A 20,270-nucleotide genomic window follows, 5' to 3' on the forward strand; every position below is an offset into this window, starting at 1 on the left:
CAACACCAAAGAAGGAGAGCTCGCCTCCGCTCCGTTCGTCACATTGTTAAAGATCCCACTCCTTCTCTTTTTACCCCTCCGCTTTTTTCCTCTCTCGTTCAGATGGTACCTTAACATCAGGTGTCAAAGTCAAAGAAAGGAGCGGGATCCAAGGTACAAACGACCATTTACCCAAATTTAACCGTACCAAAAGAACAACGATGATCCCCCATCGTTCACCCTCTCTAATGTTGCATACAGTTGACCAGGCGGGTTAAAACAGGTCCGGATCAATTTACCAGAAACGAAAAAAAAAAAACCACCAGACCAAGACATGGAATAAAACTCTCACTAGGATCTTACTGTTTTTTTTTGTGTATCGTCAAATCACCTTCATCAAATCCATAACCTAGAATCTCCCATTCTCACCATCTACTCGGTAAAGCAACTTGGCGAGAGGAAAAAAAAAAGAATTCAACCGTACCGAACGAATGCTTCGGCATCGCGGCCACACGTCCCGGCTCTAGACCAGGTTGACTACGACTCTTCCCCGCAAAACCCCGTTCGCTGGCGATGGCTGCCGTGCCGTCCATCTGGACACTAGGCAGGGGGGGGGGGGGTTAGAACGACACAGAGTCACATTCGGAACGTCTCTGCCTTGTCCTCCCTTCTCCATGTGGTAAGGGATCGATCAGTTCGGCTCAACTGTCCCGTTTCTTAGTTGGCGCGTGGGAGTAAAGTCACGGCAATTGATAGCCGTGATCAATGGTTGACTTCCAAACCGACCATCATCCGAGCTGTCAACGATAGTAGAAGACTGATGCCCGGAACCGGCAATTCGTTTACGTGTTTGAATGTCACCAACACATTGTGATCCTCACCCTGTACCCCTCAAATCACACGACACGCACAAAACATCTGGACTCATAGTTAGAAGCAAGACTTTTTGTTATTGTTCTTCGTTATGCCTGTATCCGTAGCTTAAACCCCAAAGCTACCCCTGTTCATGAGCCAGTCGTCATCATCTGCCAGAATACAACCGGGCAGCAATCTTTGCCAAGAATCAAGAGAAACAGCCGCAGCGGTCCTACCATCTGCGGTTATTGTTGTTGTTGTCGCCAAACTGCTCAGCGACCTTGCCGATGAAGTCGCCGAAGCCGCCGCCGCCGCCCTCGCGGCGCTCATCGTCATCGTCACGGCGACGACCGTGGTGCTCCTCCTGGCGTCCATAGCCGCCACCCTCGTTATCGTCGCGTCTACCGCCGCCGTAGCCGCCCTCGTCTTCGCGGCGGCCACCCCCGTAACCACCACCGCCGCCACCATATCCGCCCTCGTCGTGACGACGTCCACCGCCATAGCTCTCCTCTTGGCGTCCACCGCCATAACCACCCCCGAAGCCTCCCTCATCTTCGCGGCGCCCACCTCCGTAACCACCACCGCCACCACCATAGCCGCCCTCGTCATGACGACGTCCACCACCACCATAACTCTCCTCTTGGCGACCGTAGCTGCTCTCCTCGTGGCGACGGCCACCGCCGTAGCCGCCCTCGTTATCATCGCGTCTACCGCCGCCATAGCCGCCGCCACCACCGTAGTTGCTCTCCTCTTGACGACGGCCGCCATAGCCGTCGTTCTCGTCACGTCGGCCACCACTGAAGCCAGACTGGGTGTTACCCTCGTAACGGTGAGTCTCGGTGCGCTGCTCATAGCCACCACCGTAAGAGGGACGGGTCTCCGTGGTTTCCTCGTACTCGCGGCCGCTGGTTCGGCGTCCGCCAGAGCTGTCTTCCTGCTCATACTTGCGGTACTCGGTACGGCTGCCGCCACCGGGGTACTGGGTCTCGCTGTACTCGGCCTGACCATACTTGTTTCCGTGGCGGCCGTACTCGGTCGTAGTCTGGGTGTAGCCACCATCGTCGTCACGGCGGCTGCTGTGCTGTGTCTCCGTTTCGTCCTTCTTGAAGACACCTCCGAGAATGGATCCAATAAGACCACCAGCGCCACCGCCGCCACCACCGCTCTCCTCCTCCTCTTGCTGGTGCTTGTACTTGGGGACCTTGACCCCAGTCTGCTGACCAACAAGGTTTGCGATGGCACCGGAAGCACCTTCGAGAATGGCGCCGGCAGCTTGGTCGGCAACCTTGTCTTCCCAGTTCTTGGGCTCGCCGAACTGCTTGCGCATGTGGAGCTTTCCGCTGCAGCCGTGGCCGTGTCCAGTGTCGTGGACACCCTCTTTGTGGTTCTCACCGCGCTGAACACCCTCGCGACTAAGCTTGCGGCGGTAGTCATCCTGCTGGCTTCTGTCCATGTTGCTCCACCACTCCTCGAAGAACTGGAAGATTTGCTGACGGCCCTCACGAGCGCCATCGTCTCCCATGTCACGCTGTGCAGGGTGGTGCAGAACACCAAAGATAATGCGGTTCAAGGTGCGGTTAACATCGACGCTGTCGTTATCGATGGCCTCCATGAGCTGGGGCACAACCCATTGGAGAGTCTTGGCAGCACAGCGGCCAGCAACCTCGTTCAAGATCTATCAACATGTTAGCCACCGATTTCGCCTACTGAATGACGTTTTCCTTACGTTGGTGAAGTGGTCCTTGGACAACATGGAATGGGTAGGGTCAGTGCTACGGTCATCGTCAAAGACGACGTGCTGCTCCTTCTCACTGCTCTCAATAATCTCAGCGGAACCAGTGCGCAGCTCGTTGCGGATCTGGCTGATGACGGGAATAATGAAGGGGGCGATGACCGAGAAGACAAACTTGGACAGCTGCTCCTCAAGCTGCTCAAGAATCTTGGGCAGAACGGGAATCTTCTCAATGGCCTCAGAGATACCCTGCAAGATCTCGTCGTGGAACTCGATGGCAGGCATGATCTGCTTGAAGACATCCTGGATGTACCGGGTGTACTCCTCAGGCTCCCTGGGAGAGACCTGCATGTTCTGGAGCTGCGAAGAGGTCGCGTTGCTCTGAAGCTCGTCCACCCGGTTGCTCTGGTGCTTACCGCCAAAGATACCATCGGGAATCATGTCCAGAAGGTTACGCAGAATGCTGGTATCGTTGTTCTTGCTCTCCTGAAGAGTACCCTCGAGCTCCTCAATCTCGTTCTGGGTCAGCTTGTCGGAGACTGGTCTTGTTAGCTGCGATCTTGTGTTGAGCATTTCAAGAATATGTACCTTCGCCAGTGACGGAGTGAAGGAAGTCAACACCTCCAAAGGTGCCGGTGACAATGGGGTAAACATCGCCTCTAGCTCCGTTCAGCTGGATCCGAGTGTCACGGCCGACGTGGGGGAAGACATCGCGCTCGCCAAGCTCAATCAAGGCAAGCTCGCAGTAGTTGCTGTGGGCGAAGAAATCTGTACCACACTTCGTTAGCGATATTCTCTCATGGTTTCATGAATCATGTGATCGAGCAACGTACCCTCCAAGCAGTGAAGACCAGTACCCATGAGGCGCATGGCCTCGTAGAGATCAGCCTCATTCTTATTGCGGGAGTATCCGCGGGCCAGCTCGATGCAGCGGGAAAACAAGTTGCGAACGTGGGCGGCAGAAGTCATGATTCCAGCCTGCTCGTTCGCAATGTAGTTCTTCATGCCGGACTCGCGGTCAATGCCAAGCTCGACGTTCTCATCAACGGGGCCTCTCAGACGGCGGTCGTACTGGCGGGCATCCACGTTGTCGGCATAGTTCTTGGGGTTGTCGATGTGGTCTTCGGGGCGGTAGCAGCCAAGACGGTCGGCCGTGACCTCGAACTCCTTGGATCCGTAGCCAAAGGTCAAGAAGCCCAGGACACAGAGAAGGAGACGAATGGCCTCGGCGGAGACGGACTTGACGGTTCCGACATCGATGGCCTGGGAGTAATCTCTGAGCCAGTTGCCAAAGTAGACACGGGAAACCATCATCTTGCTGAACTTCTTGCCGCCGATGGCACGGGCCATAGCAAGGGTAAGGAGGGCATCTTCAATATCGCCGTGGCGCCCTGTGTGACAGAAGAGTTAGCGGATCTGCTCTCCCCATCAGACAATGGCGGGTGGGAGGGAAGGAGCTCACAGTTCTGGCCCTCGATTTTGGAAATGCTGGCAATGTTACCAGCTCCGAAGGCGTAGGTTGGCTGGGCAAGGCAGACCAGCACAAGCAGGCCAACCAGCAGCGGGTAGGACCTGGCGTCGAGCATGTTGATTGACTTGTACCTCTCGTGCTGCTCTTCTCTCTCCTCTTCTGATACTTAGTAGTGCTTATCTGTTGTAAGTCTGTAGAGACTGTTTAGTGACTTGGTCAAGGTGAAGTGGGGTTTGCGCAGAAGCAAAACAAAGTTATGATGACGGGAGGGAGGGGGAGGTCATTGAAATAAGGAGGAGAGATATGACACAAGCAAGGGGCAGTAAAGAAAAGGAGGGGCCTTTGATGAGGGCTGGAGGCGGTGGAGGGGCAACACGACGGCGTAACTGCGTTCTTCCAAGCTTCGGGAGCATGGGGGAGGGGGACTGGAACAGGAACTTGATGGAGCTATCAGAAGCCAGGAACAGGAGGCGGCTCAAGTGAAGAGGAGGGCGCCGACAGACAATCTTGGAATCGAGACCAAGCACCATACTCCGTACACACGTCTGTGAACGCTGTGTGACGGTCTCGCCATCCAATCTTGACCAGCCCAGTCCAATCCGCCGCCATCTGAGGCTTCCATCTTGTCACTGCCCCTCCTTCACGCGCACACACGTTCCTCCCACCTTGGTTCCCGTCCTCTGTTCGCAGCGTGTTTTGCGGTGGTTTGTGGTCCAAGCCCCCAGGTGCCATGGCATCATACTACTGCGCGATAGCTGCTGCCAAGAGCTTCCCCCACCAATGCCAGTGGGCGGTGATGGAGGGGCTTGCGGGTGCCGATTGGGAGCTCGAATCAGAGACAGGGGGGACGGTTGCCAGTAGCGCCATGGGTTGGGAGTTGGGAAGATGGTTTGAGGTACTTGGAGACTGGGTGGCGAACACGTACAAGAGTGAAGTATCGGTAACGGGAGAAAGCCAGGTCGGACGGGGCAGGGGTCTGCATCAAGCTCAACGCAGCTGTGTGGATTCGATTCGGCAAGGTAAGGTAGTTGGGTAGCTTGATCGCCGGTCCTTTCGGGAGGCCTGGTTCACGGTGGTGCTAACTGTCCGACGTGCGGGTGCGGGTGTGGGCGCGCGTCAGGCAAGACCTTGGCCAGCTGAAAATAAACCTGCGGCGATGATGGAGGACGTGGTTGCCTTTTTGGCTGGTGATATGGACTATCCGATGTTTCTGCCAATGTTGGGTTTGGTCGAGTATCCGAATTGGAAGGGAAAAGAGTAAAAGTTCGGACGTCTGCAATAAAAGTGCAATGAATCATGACGCAGCCTTCACCGACAAGAAGTTTGCTTCCTGAGGTACCCAGTATAGAGGGCAGTCGTTGCTGAGGCAGGTGCAGATAACGTTGAATGAAGTGGGAATTGGAAGCTGCGGCCTTGTCCAGATCCTTGGCAGCGATGTGAGAGGGGATCCATACGTACGAATATGAGTACGAATACACATCACTTTCTACGGAAAGTTCCCAACTCTTCATTGCTAACGTGAATACGAATCGAATGCTTAACATTGCAAGATCACGCTCACACTGGCATACCCTGATCAGATGGGGCGCCGGGTAGGCAATCAGGCTGACACCTCTGGCCGGCGCTCAGAAGGCAAGGAACCAAGCAAGAAACTCATGCGAACTCGATGCACTGAGAACATTCGCAGGCATCTCAAGACTTGAGAACTGCTGGAATGCTTCACTGCTCCGCTACACTCTCCTCCACTATTCCACGTCGCCTTTTGGCACCTGGGTGGAGGCTCCTCACCGGGGCCGATCCGCTGCCAATGGAAATCGGCGACTGGGCTGGGCTGCCTCCGGCCGCGACTTTCTTCCTCTGTCAGACCTTAGACGCCAGTTGCCGGGGGCAAAGGTAGGGTCAATGTGATGTGTCAAGTAGTGGTTGATTCTTCTAGGTAATGTGGGCAGAAGCCCCTAATGTGGGCAGAAGCCCCTATATATAGTTATAGCTAGTTACTACTAGTTATAATACATAGCCTATAGCTATATAGTATAATAATCTACCCCCTAATTAAAATTTTATAACGTCCTCGTCGCTTATATTCCCTAATTATTTCCTCTAAATATAACGCTATTATAATCGTCGTAAATATATTATCTAAAATGTTCTATAATAATCGTAATTATTATACTTAATAATATAATACTTTAGTAATAAGTTACTAAGTTATCCCCGTAATTTAGCGTTAAGATTGCGGAGTACTCTTTTACGAATTATTTTTTACTCGTCATTTAAAATCGTTATATTAGTTATTTTTATTATATAATCTACTTTTTTTTTATTCTCTTTTTTATATCTCTTATTAAAAAAGAATCATTCTTATTTTATTATCTATTATTATCTTAATAGTAATTTTTTATATAAACTTATAAAATTCTTTATTATTATTCTAAACTAGGGTTATATTATATTATAAAATTATATCCTTAGGCTTCTCCTTTTTAATTAATAATTATTTTAATTATTTTAAAAATAAGTATTAAGGCCCGAGAGTTATAATAATAATTTAAAATACTAACTTTTATTATTTATAAATAATAAGAAGCGTATTTAGTATATTGTCGTATCTAGGCTTTATAGAATTATAAATGATAAAGTATTTTAATAGCTTAATTTAGTTAAAATAATTATACTAATTCTTTAACGGGCTAAGGCTATATAAATATATTATTATTACGATTTCTTTAACTATTACCTCTTTTTAAATAGTTTTATATAAAGCTCTATATATAAAATATAATAATAAGTCGCTTTTTTTTTAACTATTTATAAGTATTTAATAAAAAGTCGTTATAACTAAAATTTTATTAAACTTTAAGAAAATAATATTATTTAAGTCGTTATTAAAAAATACTATAGCGTAGTATAGGCTATTATAATTTTTTTTATATAGTTAACTTCGTTATACTAACTTAGGAATTAAGTAGTATTACTTAGGTATTATTTTATTTAAAATAAATATATTTAAATTAATTCTAATTAGTTATACTAAGGGATCGTTAAGAATTAGCTTTAGGAGTATAAGTATTTTTTTTAGTAGATCGTTTTAAAGAGGATTCTTTTATAAAGTTACTATTTTTAGTTTCTTATTACCCGTATTTTTTATTTCCTTAGTTTTATATTTTTTTTATTAATAGCTTCTCGTTAAATAGAACGCTATTATTAGATTCTCCCTTATTAAACTCCTTATTATTAGCCCCTTTCTTAATTTTTAAGAAATTATTATTATTATTTAATAATAACTTCGTATTATCGGCTTTTTTATTCTCAATTTTTAATTTTATAAATAATAAGTCGTTATTAATTATAATCGGGGTTTAAGTTATTATCTTTTTTAGCTAGGATAATAGCTTTTTATTTATTTAATTTTAAATTCTCTAGGTAATATTATTTAATATTATAAATAGTTAAGTATTAAATATTCTAAGTTTTTTAAGAAGTAGGTTTATATAGTGGTTTTTTTCCGGTTTTATAAGTATAAAAGATCGACCTTAATAAGATTACGCTTTTAAGGGAAATTATATAATACGGTATACTTTTTAATTATATAATATACGCAATATGCCCTAAGTACGCGCTTAATATAATATAATAATTTTGATACGAAAACCGCTATATAATTCGGGATAAGTAAGCTGCCCTACGGTAGCGCTAGTTAGAAAGGTTAATAATAGAGGTCGGCCGTAATAGTTAGCTATAATAGTTAGCCGTAATAGTTAGAAGTAGCCTTCCTTAACCGCAGAGGTTCTAAACTTTAATAGTAACGTAGAGGTTTTTAAAAAAAGGGCTAAATAGGCTAATATTTACGTACTAAAGCTTATAAAGATTTTTTTTATCCTTATTGCTTTTAATATTGCCTAAAGCTCTATTTAAACTAAACAAATCTACTAAACAAATCTACTAAACAAACCTATTAATATATAAACTACTACCTCGATAAAAACCTACTCTACTCTTAGTATATAGTTAGTAATTAGTAGGCTAAAGATGCCCGTCGATAAGTCTACCCTTCTTAAGCTAGGCGCCCTCGGCTAGCTTAACGCTATAGCTATTATAGCTAATATAAGTACGCCCGAGGATTAGTAAAGTACTTTTTAGTAATACGGAATTTAGCTAGGTAATAATACGAATATTATAAATAGCCGGGCCGGTACGGACGTTAAGATCTAATATATTAACGCCGGCTTAAAAATTATATTTTATAAAGCTAGAAATCCCTTTAATACGGGCTATATTATAAACGTAAGGGAATATATAAGGGGCCCCCTAACTTTTAATAAAAAGTAGTATATAATATAAGATCTAGCTACTTATATAGGTTAGTACTAGGAGGTCTTATATACGTTAGAGTAGGTATAGCTTACCCTTTAAATAGCTAGAACTTAGAGGATTACGGGGGAAGGTCGGGAGCTATTTTAATTAGTAGTTAAGTATCGAGCGCAATATACTTAGTTTTCCTTAATACGTAATATATAGTACGGCCCCGGCGGATTGCTCTATTAGGGGGAAGAAGTAGGTTTATAATTAATAAGTTATATATACTAAATAAATTAGTAAATCCCCTATGTTTAGTTTTAAGTCCGGGGTCCTCTTTACTTATTAAGTCGTCGTCCTCGTTTCTTATTTTAAATAATCCGTCGTTCTTACCCTTAATAATTAGTAAGTATTATAATAACTTAGAAGCGTTCGTATAATTAATATTAGGGGTTACTAAATTATCGGGATTATTAATAAACGTTTAGTTAGTACTTTTTTTATTATATACTTAATTAATTAAGTTAATAAGGTTATTATTAGTCTTATTTAGTTATACTATTTTAATATAAGTATATAGAAGGGAAAAAAAAAGTATAATTAAAATAAGTAGAGATAAGGTTTAAATAGCTAGTTATAAATAATATAAAGTCGAGGTTAAATAATAAGTTCGATCTTTAGCTTTAAATAAGTATTTAAAATTAAGAATAGTTAATACTATTTTTTATTATAAAAAAGAATTATTATTTAACTAAATTAAATATTCTTTTTTTTTATAATAATAAATACTTCGTAGTAATAATTTTATAAAAAAGTTCTAGCTACTATTTATATTATTTACTTAGTCCCTCTAATTATAATAAGAACTATAGTTTATTTTTATTTTATTAAACGTCGATAATTTTCTTTAATAAATCCGCAGGTAAAATCATTATTAGTATTAGTAGCGCTCGTCCGTAAATATTAAGTAGTAGTACTAGTTCTAAGTAATTAACTAAGATTATATTATATATTTTTACGTATTAAAGTAAGTCGAGCTTATATACGAGTCGTCCGACCCGTTCGAGGATCGTAAAAAGCTTAGTATATTATTATAAATATTTCTTTTTTAGTACTATTAATTATAATATATTATAACTATAGTATAGTCTTAGTATAATACGCTATTTAACTTTAAAAAATTCAATAAGGCGCTTTTAGTTATAATATAATTTTATTTAAATAGCTACGATAGTAATAGCGTCGTATGTTTTAAGTCGTATTTTTAGTCTAGTTAGTAGTTTATTTATTATATTTATAACTACGTCGATAATATTATTAAGCGTAAATCCTAGAACGATTTTATTAAGCGATTTAGTTATTATAACTAATTTATTATTATTAATCTCGAATTATAATCGGGGAATACTATTAGGCTATTAGTCTAGGGATTTTAGTAATATAAAGTATATTTATAATACCGATTTAACTATAAAGTTTATTTATTTACTCTAGCCGTTAGTCTAGGGATAGTAAGATACTAAGTATAATAGTTTATTACCGTACTTATTTTATATATATTTCTATATTATAAAAAAGAATTTAAGGTCTCTATTACTTAAGATTACTTTTAGTAATCCTTAGTTATAATACTATAAGAAGTTTATTAATAACGTTACTTATTCCTTTACTATTATCGTTTTATATTTAAGTATTAAATTAATTTATTTAAATATCTTATCAGTTATTAATAGGATATAGTCGTATCTTTCTCTCGAGATTAGTAGTTTTAGAATATAATCGATAGTAATTATATAATAGGGATATAGTAATAGTATAATAAGTTATATACTACTATATAATTAATATATTTTAAGTTTTATTATTAAATACGTTAGGTAACCCTAAATATAGCGCTTTAAATTTTATATAAGTTATAGTATATAATATTTAGATAGTATCGTAGTTATTTTATTATAGCCTATATAGTTCCCTCCGTAGGCCGTTTTAAAAATATCGGCATAATATATTTGAAATATATATAATTAGTTATATATACTATATATTATTTTTTATAGTAGTCCCCTATATAAAAATAATAATAATTCGGCGCAGTTCTCTTTAAGTAGTATTATATTATTACGGACTATTTTAATAATAAATTTAAAAACTAGGTCTATATCGTAGCCCTATTAGATTTTTTTTTTAAAACTTAGTACTATTTTGAGAAGAATTATATTAATATTATTCTGCGTTATTAATAGTATAATATCGTTTTCTAGCTATTAATTATTAGTTATACGTATTAATAATAGACTAATTTATATAATATAGGTATCGTTAATTAAGAAAACTAATTATACTTATATTTATATTACTTAATCGTTTAGTACGTCGTTTAGTAAAACGTCTGAGCTGCTATTTATTAAATTTAGCTCGTCGTATCCCGGGTTAGTTAGTAATTTAAATAGTACGTTTAGTATAATATATTCCTTACTTAGCTTATATATAACCTAAATAGTAAATTAGCTAGCGTACTTTATTACCCTAATTAGCTTATTATTATTGATACTATTTATTATAATATTAGTAATATCTAATTATCGTTATAAGCTTACGATAGCGGAATAATTAGTAATAATTATCGTAATAAGTTTTAATATAGAGATTTAGTAGTTATATTTCTTTAGGACCTAAACGAAACTTAGTATTTTTATTTTTATTAACTAATATCTTTTTTTAAGCTCGGATAAGGTTCGTAATAAGTATAATATTAGTTAAATAGTACTTTTTAATAGTAATTTAGTTAGCTTCTTTTTGTTATTTATAATTATTTATAGTACTTTTAGCTTAACGTAATAAGTTATAGTACTAATACTCGTTATTATTATATTAAAATTAATAAATAGTAGTTATATTAAGTCGTAATAATATAGCTTAATATTATTTAATAAGTCGCTACGTACTTTTTTAAACGCGTACCGTTCTTTATTAATAATTATAATTAGGATTAATTTTATTTATTATTTATACCCGGGATCCTTACTAATAATTTATTTACTATTTTTAGTCCTTTATTATAATAAATCCGTTTTTAGTTATTTTAGTAGTTTTATAATAAATATATATTCCGGGACGTTATTATAGAAGTACTTTACGAGGCTAATAAATATCTTAAGGTCATAAAGGGTCGTTAAATATTTAAGTTATTTAAGAGTATCTAACTTTTTTATTATAATAAATAGGCTAAAAGCGTCGACGTATTATTTAAAAACGGTAGTATTTAAAAATCCTATAAAGGTTTTTAATAAGTTAATACTAATATTTCTTTATTATAATAAATAAAAAACGGCGTTAAGGTTAGTAATATACTCCTTTAATATATTAAATCCGATAATAATAATATCATAATATAATTAAGCTAAGACGTTTATAAAAAGGGCGTCTATTTATTATTAAATATAGGTATTCGAGTTTTTATAACTTATTATAGTATAATTAAAAATATACTATTTATTAAGTATAATAATTATAAAAGCATCGCGAGATTCGGAGTATACTCGCTATTAATAATAAAACGAACTTATATTTATAACGATAATATAGCGCTTATTTTTAATAATATTAAAAACATCGTCTTACGATCGTATTAAGTAGCTATTTAAGAATACGATCTTATTTAGTCCGCGGATATTAATAACTATACAGTCTTTTTATTTTTTATTAACTTTATATTATATTATAAAAACTAAAAATAAAAACGGTATTAAGTTTATAATATAATATAGTCGTCTTTAGTTAATAAATATATTTAGTTATTTTTAAATAACTTCTTTTTTATTAATTTTTAAATAACAGATCTTCCTCGTTTTAGGGACCTCCTTTTCCTAGCCCGGTTTAAAAATAATTCGTATTTATTAATCTTTAAGAATATTAATAAAGCCGGTATCCTTAAAAACGTTTTAAAAATAGTTTAGTAAGGGTATAAATAATCCGCTTTATTAACTCCGTTATATATTATAATTCTAGTTATATATTTTTTTATTTAATCCGTCGGCTAGACCTTTATTAGCTTAGAAGTTATAATCTCGTTTAGTTTATTATTCGTATTATTAAAATTAGTTATTACGCTTACTTAGTTATTATTAACTTATTAATAATAGGTATTTTTAACGATTAAATTAAAGGAGCCGACCTTAGCTTTTGCGGGGATTATAATAGGTTTATTAATATTATTAATAATTATAATATAGTATATATTCTCGTTAACTAATAATACGTAAAATACGAACTTATTATATAGTACTAGCTTAAATAGTAAGTCTTTATTAGTTATTACGGAATATAAAACTAAGAATAAAAAAGATATATATAGTAATATAGTTATTATCGTAGCCGATTAGATCGTAATTTTAATAAGTAGTTTACGTTTAGTATTATAAAACGCCGGGACGTTAATATTATATAATTAAATAGTAATAATAGAGGTAGCGAAGTCGATTTTAAATTTTTTTAGTTTTATAATATTAGTACTAATTAATATATTTATTTATAGGCTATTAATTAGTAATACTTCTCGTATAAAATATACCAAGAATAGTATATTATTATTTATAATAGTACCCTTAATATAAAATAAGAAAATTATATAGTCTTATATTTAATATATATCTATTCTAATACTTTTAATAATTAGAAGAACGGCGCGTTATTTAATTTTTAAAAATAGGAAAATAGTTATAATTTATTATTAGTTAGCGATCGATTAACTATAGCCTATATTAATATAAACCTTCTTTTTTATATTATTATTAAAGGAAGTTATAAGTCGTAGTTATATAATAGTAAATATTCTTATTCCGAATCCTATTCTAATATTTAGCTTAGAATCCGTAGTAAAAGTAATAATAACTAGTTTAGCTTTATTAGTAGCTAGAGTATTTATTATTAACGAAGTAATTACCGTATCGTCCTTTATTACTAATATAATATTATTAAGTACGCTTTTCCCTAATTCTCGTTATTTAGTAATTAAGAAATTTTAAAAAAAGTATTAGCCGTTAGTATTTATAGTTTATATCGAAGACTTACGTTATATACGTTATAAAAGTATTAAAATAGTTTATTATTTAAAAAGAACTACTCGCTATATTTCTTATAATTATATATATTTAAAGAGCTAATAATAAAAAATACTACGTCCCTAATTATAAATACTAAATCGTAGTCTAAAGGTCCGTAGTTCGTATTATTAAAATTATCGTTTATATTTAGCTCCTCTAGTTAGTTATTATTATAATACGCTTATTTTAAATTTTAATTCTCGTTTTATTTTAATAGCTCTTTATCCTATTTTTTTAATACGTAAGCTTATATATATATATAACGTAATTAATTATAGTTAGAACGGTTTAAATAATAATTATTATATTATTAATATAGTTTATTAAGGTTATTACTAAGGTTATAAGTATACTTATTAAATTATAATAGTATTATAAAACTTCTTATTTAGGGGGGTTAATACGGCTAAGACTAAGTATTCTATTACGTTTATTACGTAGTATTAGTTATTTAGCTATTAACTTACGTTATAAGTTAATTATTTAACTAATTACCTCTTTAAAAATTACCGCTTCTATACGAGTTATTATACTAAGTAGCTAGCTTGCAGTTATTTAAATAATTAAAATCGTTATATTAATTATAATTAGACTACTTATTAAATTATTAATAATTATAGTTCGGTTAATAGTTATTAAACTCCGGTTTTTATAATAAATAAAAAGTATTTTAATATCCTTTTTTTTATAAAACTAACCTTAGTTCGGGGACTAGGTCGTTATTGTATAAAGAGCTCGTTATTACCTATTATACTTGGTAATTATTTTATATAAGATATTTATTTTTAGCTATATAAATTAAGATATTCTTTTTATTATTAAAGCGGTTTAAGAATTAAGCTAGGGTTATTATTATTATTAGCTTTTTTACTTATACCTAGATTTTATTATTAAGAGCTTTAAAAATAACCCTAAGTTATACCTAAACGTCGTTAATTTCTATATTTTGCGCGTTACGAATTATTATTTATATAAATAGCTTAATTATATATCCGTTAATAAGGTCTTTAATTATAAGTTTTTATATATATAACGCGTTAAGGGCTTTAGAAGAATTTTACTTAAACCGCTTTTATAAAGTCTTAATAATAACTTATATTTCGTAGTTAAATAGAACTAATTATTTTAATTATATAAGCTTAGTAATATACTATGTTAACGCTATATTTAATAAATAAGACGACTATACCTCTTTAATAATTACGTTACTTTTAGTTATTACGAAATACCGGAGCTTATTATAAAAAATATAAATATTAATATAAGTAATAAACTTAATACTAGAAGTAATACTATACTTCGAATTATTATAACTAGTTAGATCGAAGTATTTAATCTCCTCTAGCTTTAGGGGTATAAATTAATTATTATTAAGTCTAGGAGTTAATTATCGGCTACCGTCGTTATTATTATTTATATTATTTATAGTTAAGGCTATTATTATAGTAATTTAGGTAATTATATTAATAAAAAGACTATTAATTGGGTTATTATTATTTATAGGCTAGTTATTACCGTTTATATTACTATTTACTATTTTAAAAAGCTTTATTAACTCGTCGTAATTACTAAGTAAAGAAGGGCGTAAGTAGTAGTTATTTAAGTTAATAATAAGACTTTTTAAATCGAGGTAATTACTTAGGTTAGTAATACGTATTATTACTAATACTAAAAGTGCGGTAAGTAACGATGATAATTAAATAGGAGTTATTAAATAAGTATTATTAAATAACGTCGGTTAATAATCGAACTTTATAATATAAATTTATCGGATTACTATACTAACTCCTCGTACTAATTTTAAAAATTTAATAAAGTAATCTAGCTTAACTTTATTAGCGCGAGTATTAATAGTTTAGTTAGCTTATTATAATAACTACGTTACGTAACGTTAGTTAGCGTTTATAACTCTTATTATATAGGGGTAGTTCGTATTATTAACGTAGAAATATAATAATTATTTAGCTTTTAGCTTAGCTATTATTAGTTATATTTTTATAGGGGTAGAGTGAGGATTATTTAATAAATTAAATCTTAATAATAAGCTAATAAAAAAGAAATTCCTAGTACTAGGTCGTATTATAAGTTATGCTATTAGATTACTAGGGGTAAAGGTAGGGTTAATATAATGTGTTAAGTAGTAGTTGATTTTTCTAGGTAATATGGGCAAAAGCCCCTAATGTGGGCAGAAGCCCCTAATGTGGGCAGAAGCCCCTAATGTGGGCTGAAGCCCCTATGTATAGTTGTGGCTGGTCGCCACCAGTTGTGGCACATAGCCTGTGGCTGTGTAGTGTGGCACCAGTCGTCACCTCAAGTTTCGATGGGGAGGCCAGGAGGGGGGAGACCCTCGTTTCAAAACGGGATGAGACGGTTGGCGGTCAGGCCGGTTTCTGGCGGCGGGGTCGGGGGCCATGGGGGATGAGAGAACTATTGGGAACTCTTCCATGTGTCACGGAGAGGAGACTTGGAGAGGAGAGGGGGGGGCATCTTTTTTGGTGCGGGGCTGAGCTCAGCTTTCCAGTGTGGAACGGCCGCTCAGCTTTCTGGGCCTTTCTATTGGCGACAGCTCTACGGCACCCTAGGTACCAGAAGCTTACTGATCTCATCTCGTTCTCATCTATGTACCTACCATGGGCGCGTAGGACGAGGATTCATGTCGCGGAACACTGCTGCAACTGTTCATCGCCGATTTCCTGGGGACATGCTGTCAATGGTGCATCCTCTACTGATCTTGCTCCTGTTATAACTCACTGAACTGATACCAAAAGTACCCAGTGATGATGCCGAGGATTTACTGCTGCTCTCTCTCAAGCTTTGATAGCTCCAAAAAAAAAAAACAGTTTCGAAGCGGGACCTGAGCTACCCCGTCATAGCTATCCTAGGAGAGCAATAGCTATCGATGAGTCGAACAAACTCACCAATTTGTGAATCTAGCCACCTACTGTGTAGACAACATGAGACATACTGCAAACCCCCTTCCAGAGACACCTAATGGATTTAGTTCCCATGGTCTGTGATTGCACAGGTTGGGATGAGACAGGCCGTTATAGAACGTTTACAAAGTCGCGTCTGAGTTGTTATGATTAGGCGAGAAACACGCGTTGGTAGCCGTTGATCAACGCCTCGCAGGGGTGCGACTCACCACAGCAAAAGCAACTGGATTACCTATGGATGGGCAGTCCCGCATTGCCTGCTTCTGATCACTGGTCAGACCTGCCATCTAGTAAAACGTAGATTCACATTGTCTCTCGTGCGCCGTGAAATGATTGTGTACATTGCTCATCCCACCTGGAAACCGAAGCTTTATATGCCAAACAATCACGAGCTGCAGTGTCAGAATTCCGCTGCTCATTCTCATGGATCAGCATCTCCTGTGAATTTACGTGAGATCAAGACTGTAGTGTCTTTCCCGGATACAAAGATTGAGTTGGATCAATTCCATACTTGATCTAGTGAATAGAGTTCCACGTCCCGTGCCTTGAAACTTATTCACTCTCGAGCCTCATGAACGGCACATGTGTGCTCGTTATGGGGCCCGTCGGAGTCTTCGGTCTGGGCTCGGTATGCCGTTCACAATGGGTGCTCTGCAACAACACCATGCCGAAGGCGATTCTGTGGCCACGAGTGTGTAGGAGGCCCTATTGACTTGACTCGATGTACGTGGTGCAGATGGGCATGTCTTTCATCAACACATTTGGGTATTGTGTACTCTTCGTATGCTGATATGCTAGTCAAGACAAGCCCGTCACGCTGTCTTCAACATAGGAAGGGGTGAGCTCTGCAAATTGATAAGGTATCGCGCGAGAGCTTCTCGTGCCTCTAGGGTAAACCATCGCAAGCTGGGCACCGGTGGTGGACGAGTACCGTGTGGTCGTCCAGTCGGGGCTACACCTCCCGAGAAAGACCAGAGGATGGGAGTCTAGATGGATGTCCGACACCTCATTTCAAGGGCCTCAGAGAAATGGCGGCCGCCTGAGCTCCGTAGAACACGGGCAGTTGTCAAAGAATAGAACAGCATCATGCCCGAAGTCCCAGGCGTCTGTACAAGTATTTGCTTCTAATGCGTCAATGTAAATGCTTGCTGGATGACGGTGAGCCTTGAAATGACTTCTGTGGGAGATGCTTCTCAATAGCCAAGGCCACATTGCTTGTGAAAACTCTCTAGGTGCCCAGTGAGTCTTGACGAGAGCATCTGGCTTCAAGCAGAGCTTTTCTGCTTTCCAGTAGTTGCCAGCGCATGAAGACCTCTCAGGCCAGGAGACAGTTGGTTCAGGGTCATTTACAACACCACCGGTGATGATGGTGCCCCAGGCTGGTGAAGAGCTAGAGCCGTTGCCCACCAAGCAGGTTTCTGGAACTACCTTGGGTACAAACGGCGTTGACGGAGTATTACAGGGAAGCACCGAGGGATAGGTCCAGTCTCTTGTGGACGAGAGAGCACACTGGGTAAGGTGACCTTGGACTGTTCGGACATGAAAACAAGTCGCGGGTGTACCAGCTGAAGCGACGGCGGGGAAAAGGCGGCCACTCCAATAGTGCTGGGAAAATAGCCTCATGAGAACTGAGACTGCCCGAGAACCAGAATGGATTGCTGGGCGGCCGGTTAGAGAGCGCTCGCTGTCATCGCTGGAGGTGGAAACACGTAACCCGAGATGCTCGGTGCTGAGTGCGAGTGAGCGGGGAACCCTCCGTGCTGGACTTCTTGGGGGACCAGCGAACACCGCCGACGAGACTACGTCCACGGTCTCATTCCTTCTGAGGCCTAATGGCTGCTGAACGACCGACACGATAACCAAGTGTGGGAAGCGCGGCAGTGGTGGGCGAGAATTCAGCACGTCAGTGCCTGGCAGGACCACCTCACTGATGATGACTGGGTTCCTGGTATTTGGCCGAAGGTACCCGTGATTTGGGAAGGGAAACACGAGGGGGGCCTCGGCTGGAGCAGGCTTTCAGCGTCCTCGGTGTCGACTCTGAAGTCAGGTTCTGAGCAGACGGGAGAATGAGATGGGTGGGCAGCCTAGAGTCCAGAGTCCATACTGGCGGTCCAGGCCAGCGGAAACGGAGTCGGACAGAGCCAGCTGCGATAACGGGGGCAGAAGCTCTGAAGTTGGCGACGACGAGGGATCTTCAGGCGAAGCAGTGGGGAAAGGCCTGAGAAGATGGCCGCTGTCGGGGGAGGCAGACAGACGAGGAGAAGAACGAGAAGTTCCCGGGGACCAGAGCGAGTTGAGAACGGCGGGGGGTGCGGAAGAGTACGGTGATGGATGGGGTGCCGCCGCTGCTGCTGCACCTGGGAGTCCAGGACTGGAGGTGATCTGGACGTGCCCAGTCAGTTTCAGGCAGACATAGGCGGGGATAGGCACCCGAGTCCCCAGAAGCCTTGCTGCTTTTACAGCCTGGAGGGCACAGCACTGTGAACCTGTCAAGCCGGCCGATGGAGGACAGCCCGACTGACAGAGGGAGAGGAGTGAGGGATCACAGTCAGTGAGTAATGGGAGGTGGATGAGGGGAGTCAGAGATTGTCGGTCGGGGATGGGGGCAGTGCAATCACCGACGGGCTCTAAGGTACGGTACGGAGTAAGGTACCTACCTACCTGAGGAATCCCATCCCCCCCGGTCATTGTTTTCCCCCCCTTGTGCACAGAATGCAGGCACGCTGTGGGCGTTGTGCTCTTTTCCTCACGAGGCCCACGGGTGGCTTGGGAAAACGGGCGGGACCCGACGCTCGCTCGCTGGCACTGGGCAGAGAGGCGAGTGGGCGCCCCCGATTGCAGGGCCCTCATTGGGCGACAGGGCATTACCGCTAAATGATGGGGAGGCGAGGTGTGTGTGTGTCATGGACGGTGCACGCCGCAGGTTCACACACAAGAAAAATGTGGGCGCCCGCCGCCGAAAATCAGCGATCGAGGGAGGAAGAAAAGGGTGCAAAACTCCAAGGCATGCCGTCACCATCCAATACGACGTCGCTAAAAGTACAGTGAGAGTACCGCCAGAGCATCACAGCGACAAGCAGCGCACCAGATAGCGCGATTGGGGCACTACAGTGTCCGCAACGACCACGAATAAGCCATGCAGATGCTCAGAACAGGTCGGGGATCAATATAGTAGCAAGAAAAGCATAGCCTTGCTCCCAAGAAAGAGGATTACTCGACGACCAGTTAATTGACTGACAATAGCAAAGTACAGCAAAGAGACAATCCACGAGGCTCGATATAAGGTATACTCAGGTCGAGTCCAGTTGTGCTGGGCGGCAATCAACACGAGCGCCGATGCCGAGGGGGGGAGCTGATGGCCAGCGGTACCTTTTGTAGGTACCTTTTTCGGTGAGGTAAGGTAACCAACCTAGGTAAGGGAACGAGGAGAGGAATGGCGGGACGCAGAGGAAAAGCTTGTAGACCGTAAGGTACCTACCTACCTTACTTATCCTAAGGTAAGGACGGTATGGATGACATGTGGCCTCTCTGGTGTTCAAATTGTCACTCTCTTCTGATGCCTCTTTCGTGTTTTGGCGGCCGGTGCTGAGTGGGCGGGCGCTGTATCATCTCTTTGCGTGAAAGTGTTCGTTTATTTTGCTTCATGGCTCTGGTAGAGTGAGTGGATTAAAGTGTCCCATCGGCCATCATTGACAGTGGAAAACGCTGGAAGCCCCGGGCTGCCCTGGGAGTTTACAAGGTCTGGTAGAGGCAATGTGCTTGCCACATTTGTGCACAAAAAGATGATGCTGAGAATGGCATAACCTCTCCAGCAGCCAGCTGGCTTGGCCAGGCGCGCTGAGGTGGGCGAGACTGATCGGGCCAGGCTGGAGAGGAGCCTTTTCGTTTTCCATTACTGATTA

At 39.6% G+C, this 20,270-nt stretch overlaps 3 protein-coding genes across 3 annotated transcripts; all 3 read right to left on the bottom strand.

Annotated features, from left to right (window-relative positions):
• Positions 1 to 404: 404 nt before the first annotated feature.
• CLUP02_13678 (heterokaryon incompatibility protein Het-C) lies at positions 405 to 4,152 on the bottom strand (the record flags this gene model as incomplete). The annotated part of the gene is made up of 7 exons (XM_049292615.1): positions 405 to 579; positions 891 to 897; positions 1,708 to 2,509; positions 2,561 to 3,105; positions 3,155 to 3,334; positions 3,400 to 3,957; positions 4,029 to 4,152. The coding sequence occupies 7 exons, from the start codon at positions 4,150 to 4,152 to the stop codon at positions 405 to 407; spliced, it is 2,391 nt and encodes a 796-aa protein (XP_049149761.1).
• A 13,236-nt stretch (positions 4,153 to 17,388) lies between these two features.
• CLUP02_13679 (uncharacterized protein) lies at positions 17,389 to 19,233 on the bottom strand (the record flags this gene model as incomplete). Its single annotated transcript, XM_049292616.1, has 3 exons — positions 17,389 to 18,313; positions 18,473 to 18,818; positions 19,026 to 19,233. 3 exons carry the CDS (start codon positions 19,231 to 19,233, stop codon positions 17,389 to 17,391), a joined length of 1,479 nt encoding a protein of 492 aa, XP_049149762.1.
• Positions 19,234 to 19,999: 766 nt separating this feature from the next.
• CLUP02_13680 (uncharacterized protein) lies at positions 20,000 to 20,261 on the bottom strand (the record flags this gene model as incomplete). The annotated part of the gene is made up of 2 exons (XM_049292617.1): positions 20,000 to 20,126; positions 20,173 to 20,261. The coding sequence occupies 2 exons, from the start codon at positions 20,259 to 20,261 to the stop codon at positions 20,000 to 20,002; spliced, it is 216 nt and encodes a 71-aa protein (XP_049149763.1).
• Between the last annotated feature and the right edge of the window lie 9 nt (positions 20,262 to 20,270).

This window comes from Colletotrichum lupini, chromosome 7, assembly GCF_023278565.1.
Source record: "Colletotrichum lupini chromosome 7, complete sequence".
In the NCBI taxonomy this organism is placed as follows: domain Eukaryota; kingdom Fungi; phylum Ascomycota; class Sordariomycetes; order Glomerellales; family Glomerellaceae; genus Colletotrichum; species Colletotrichum lupini.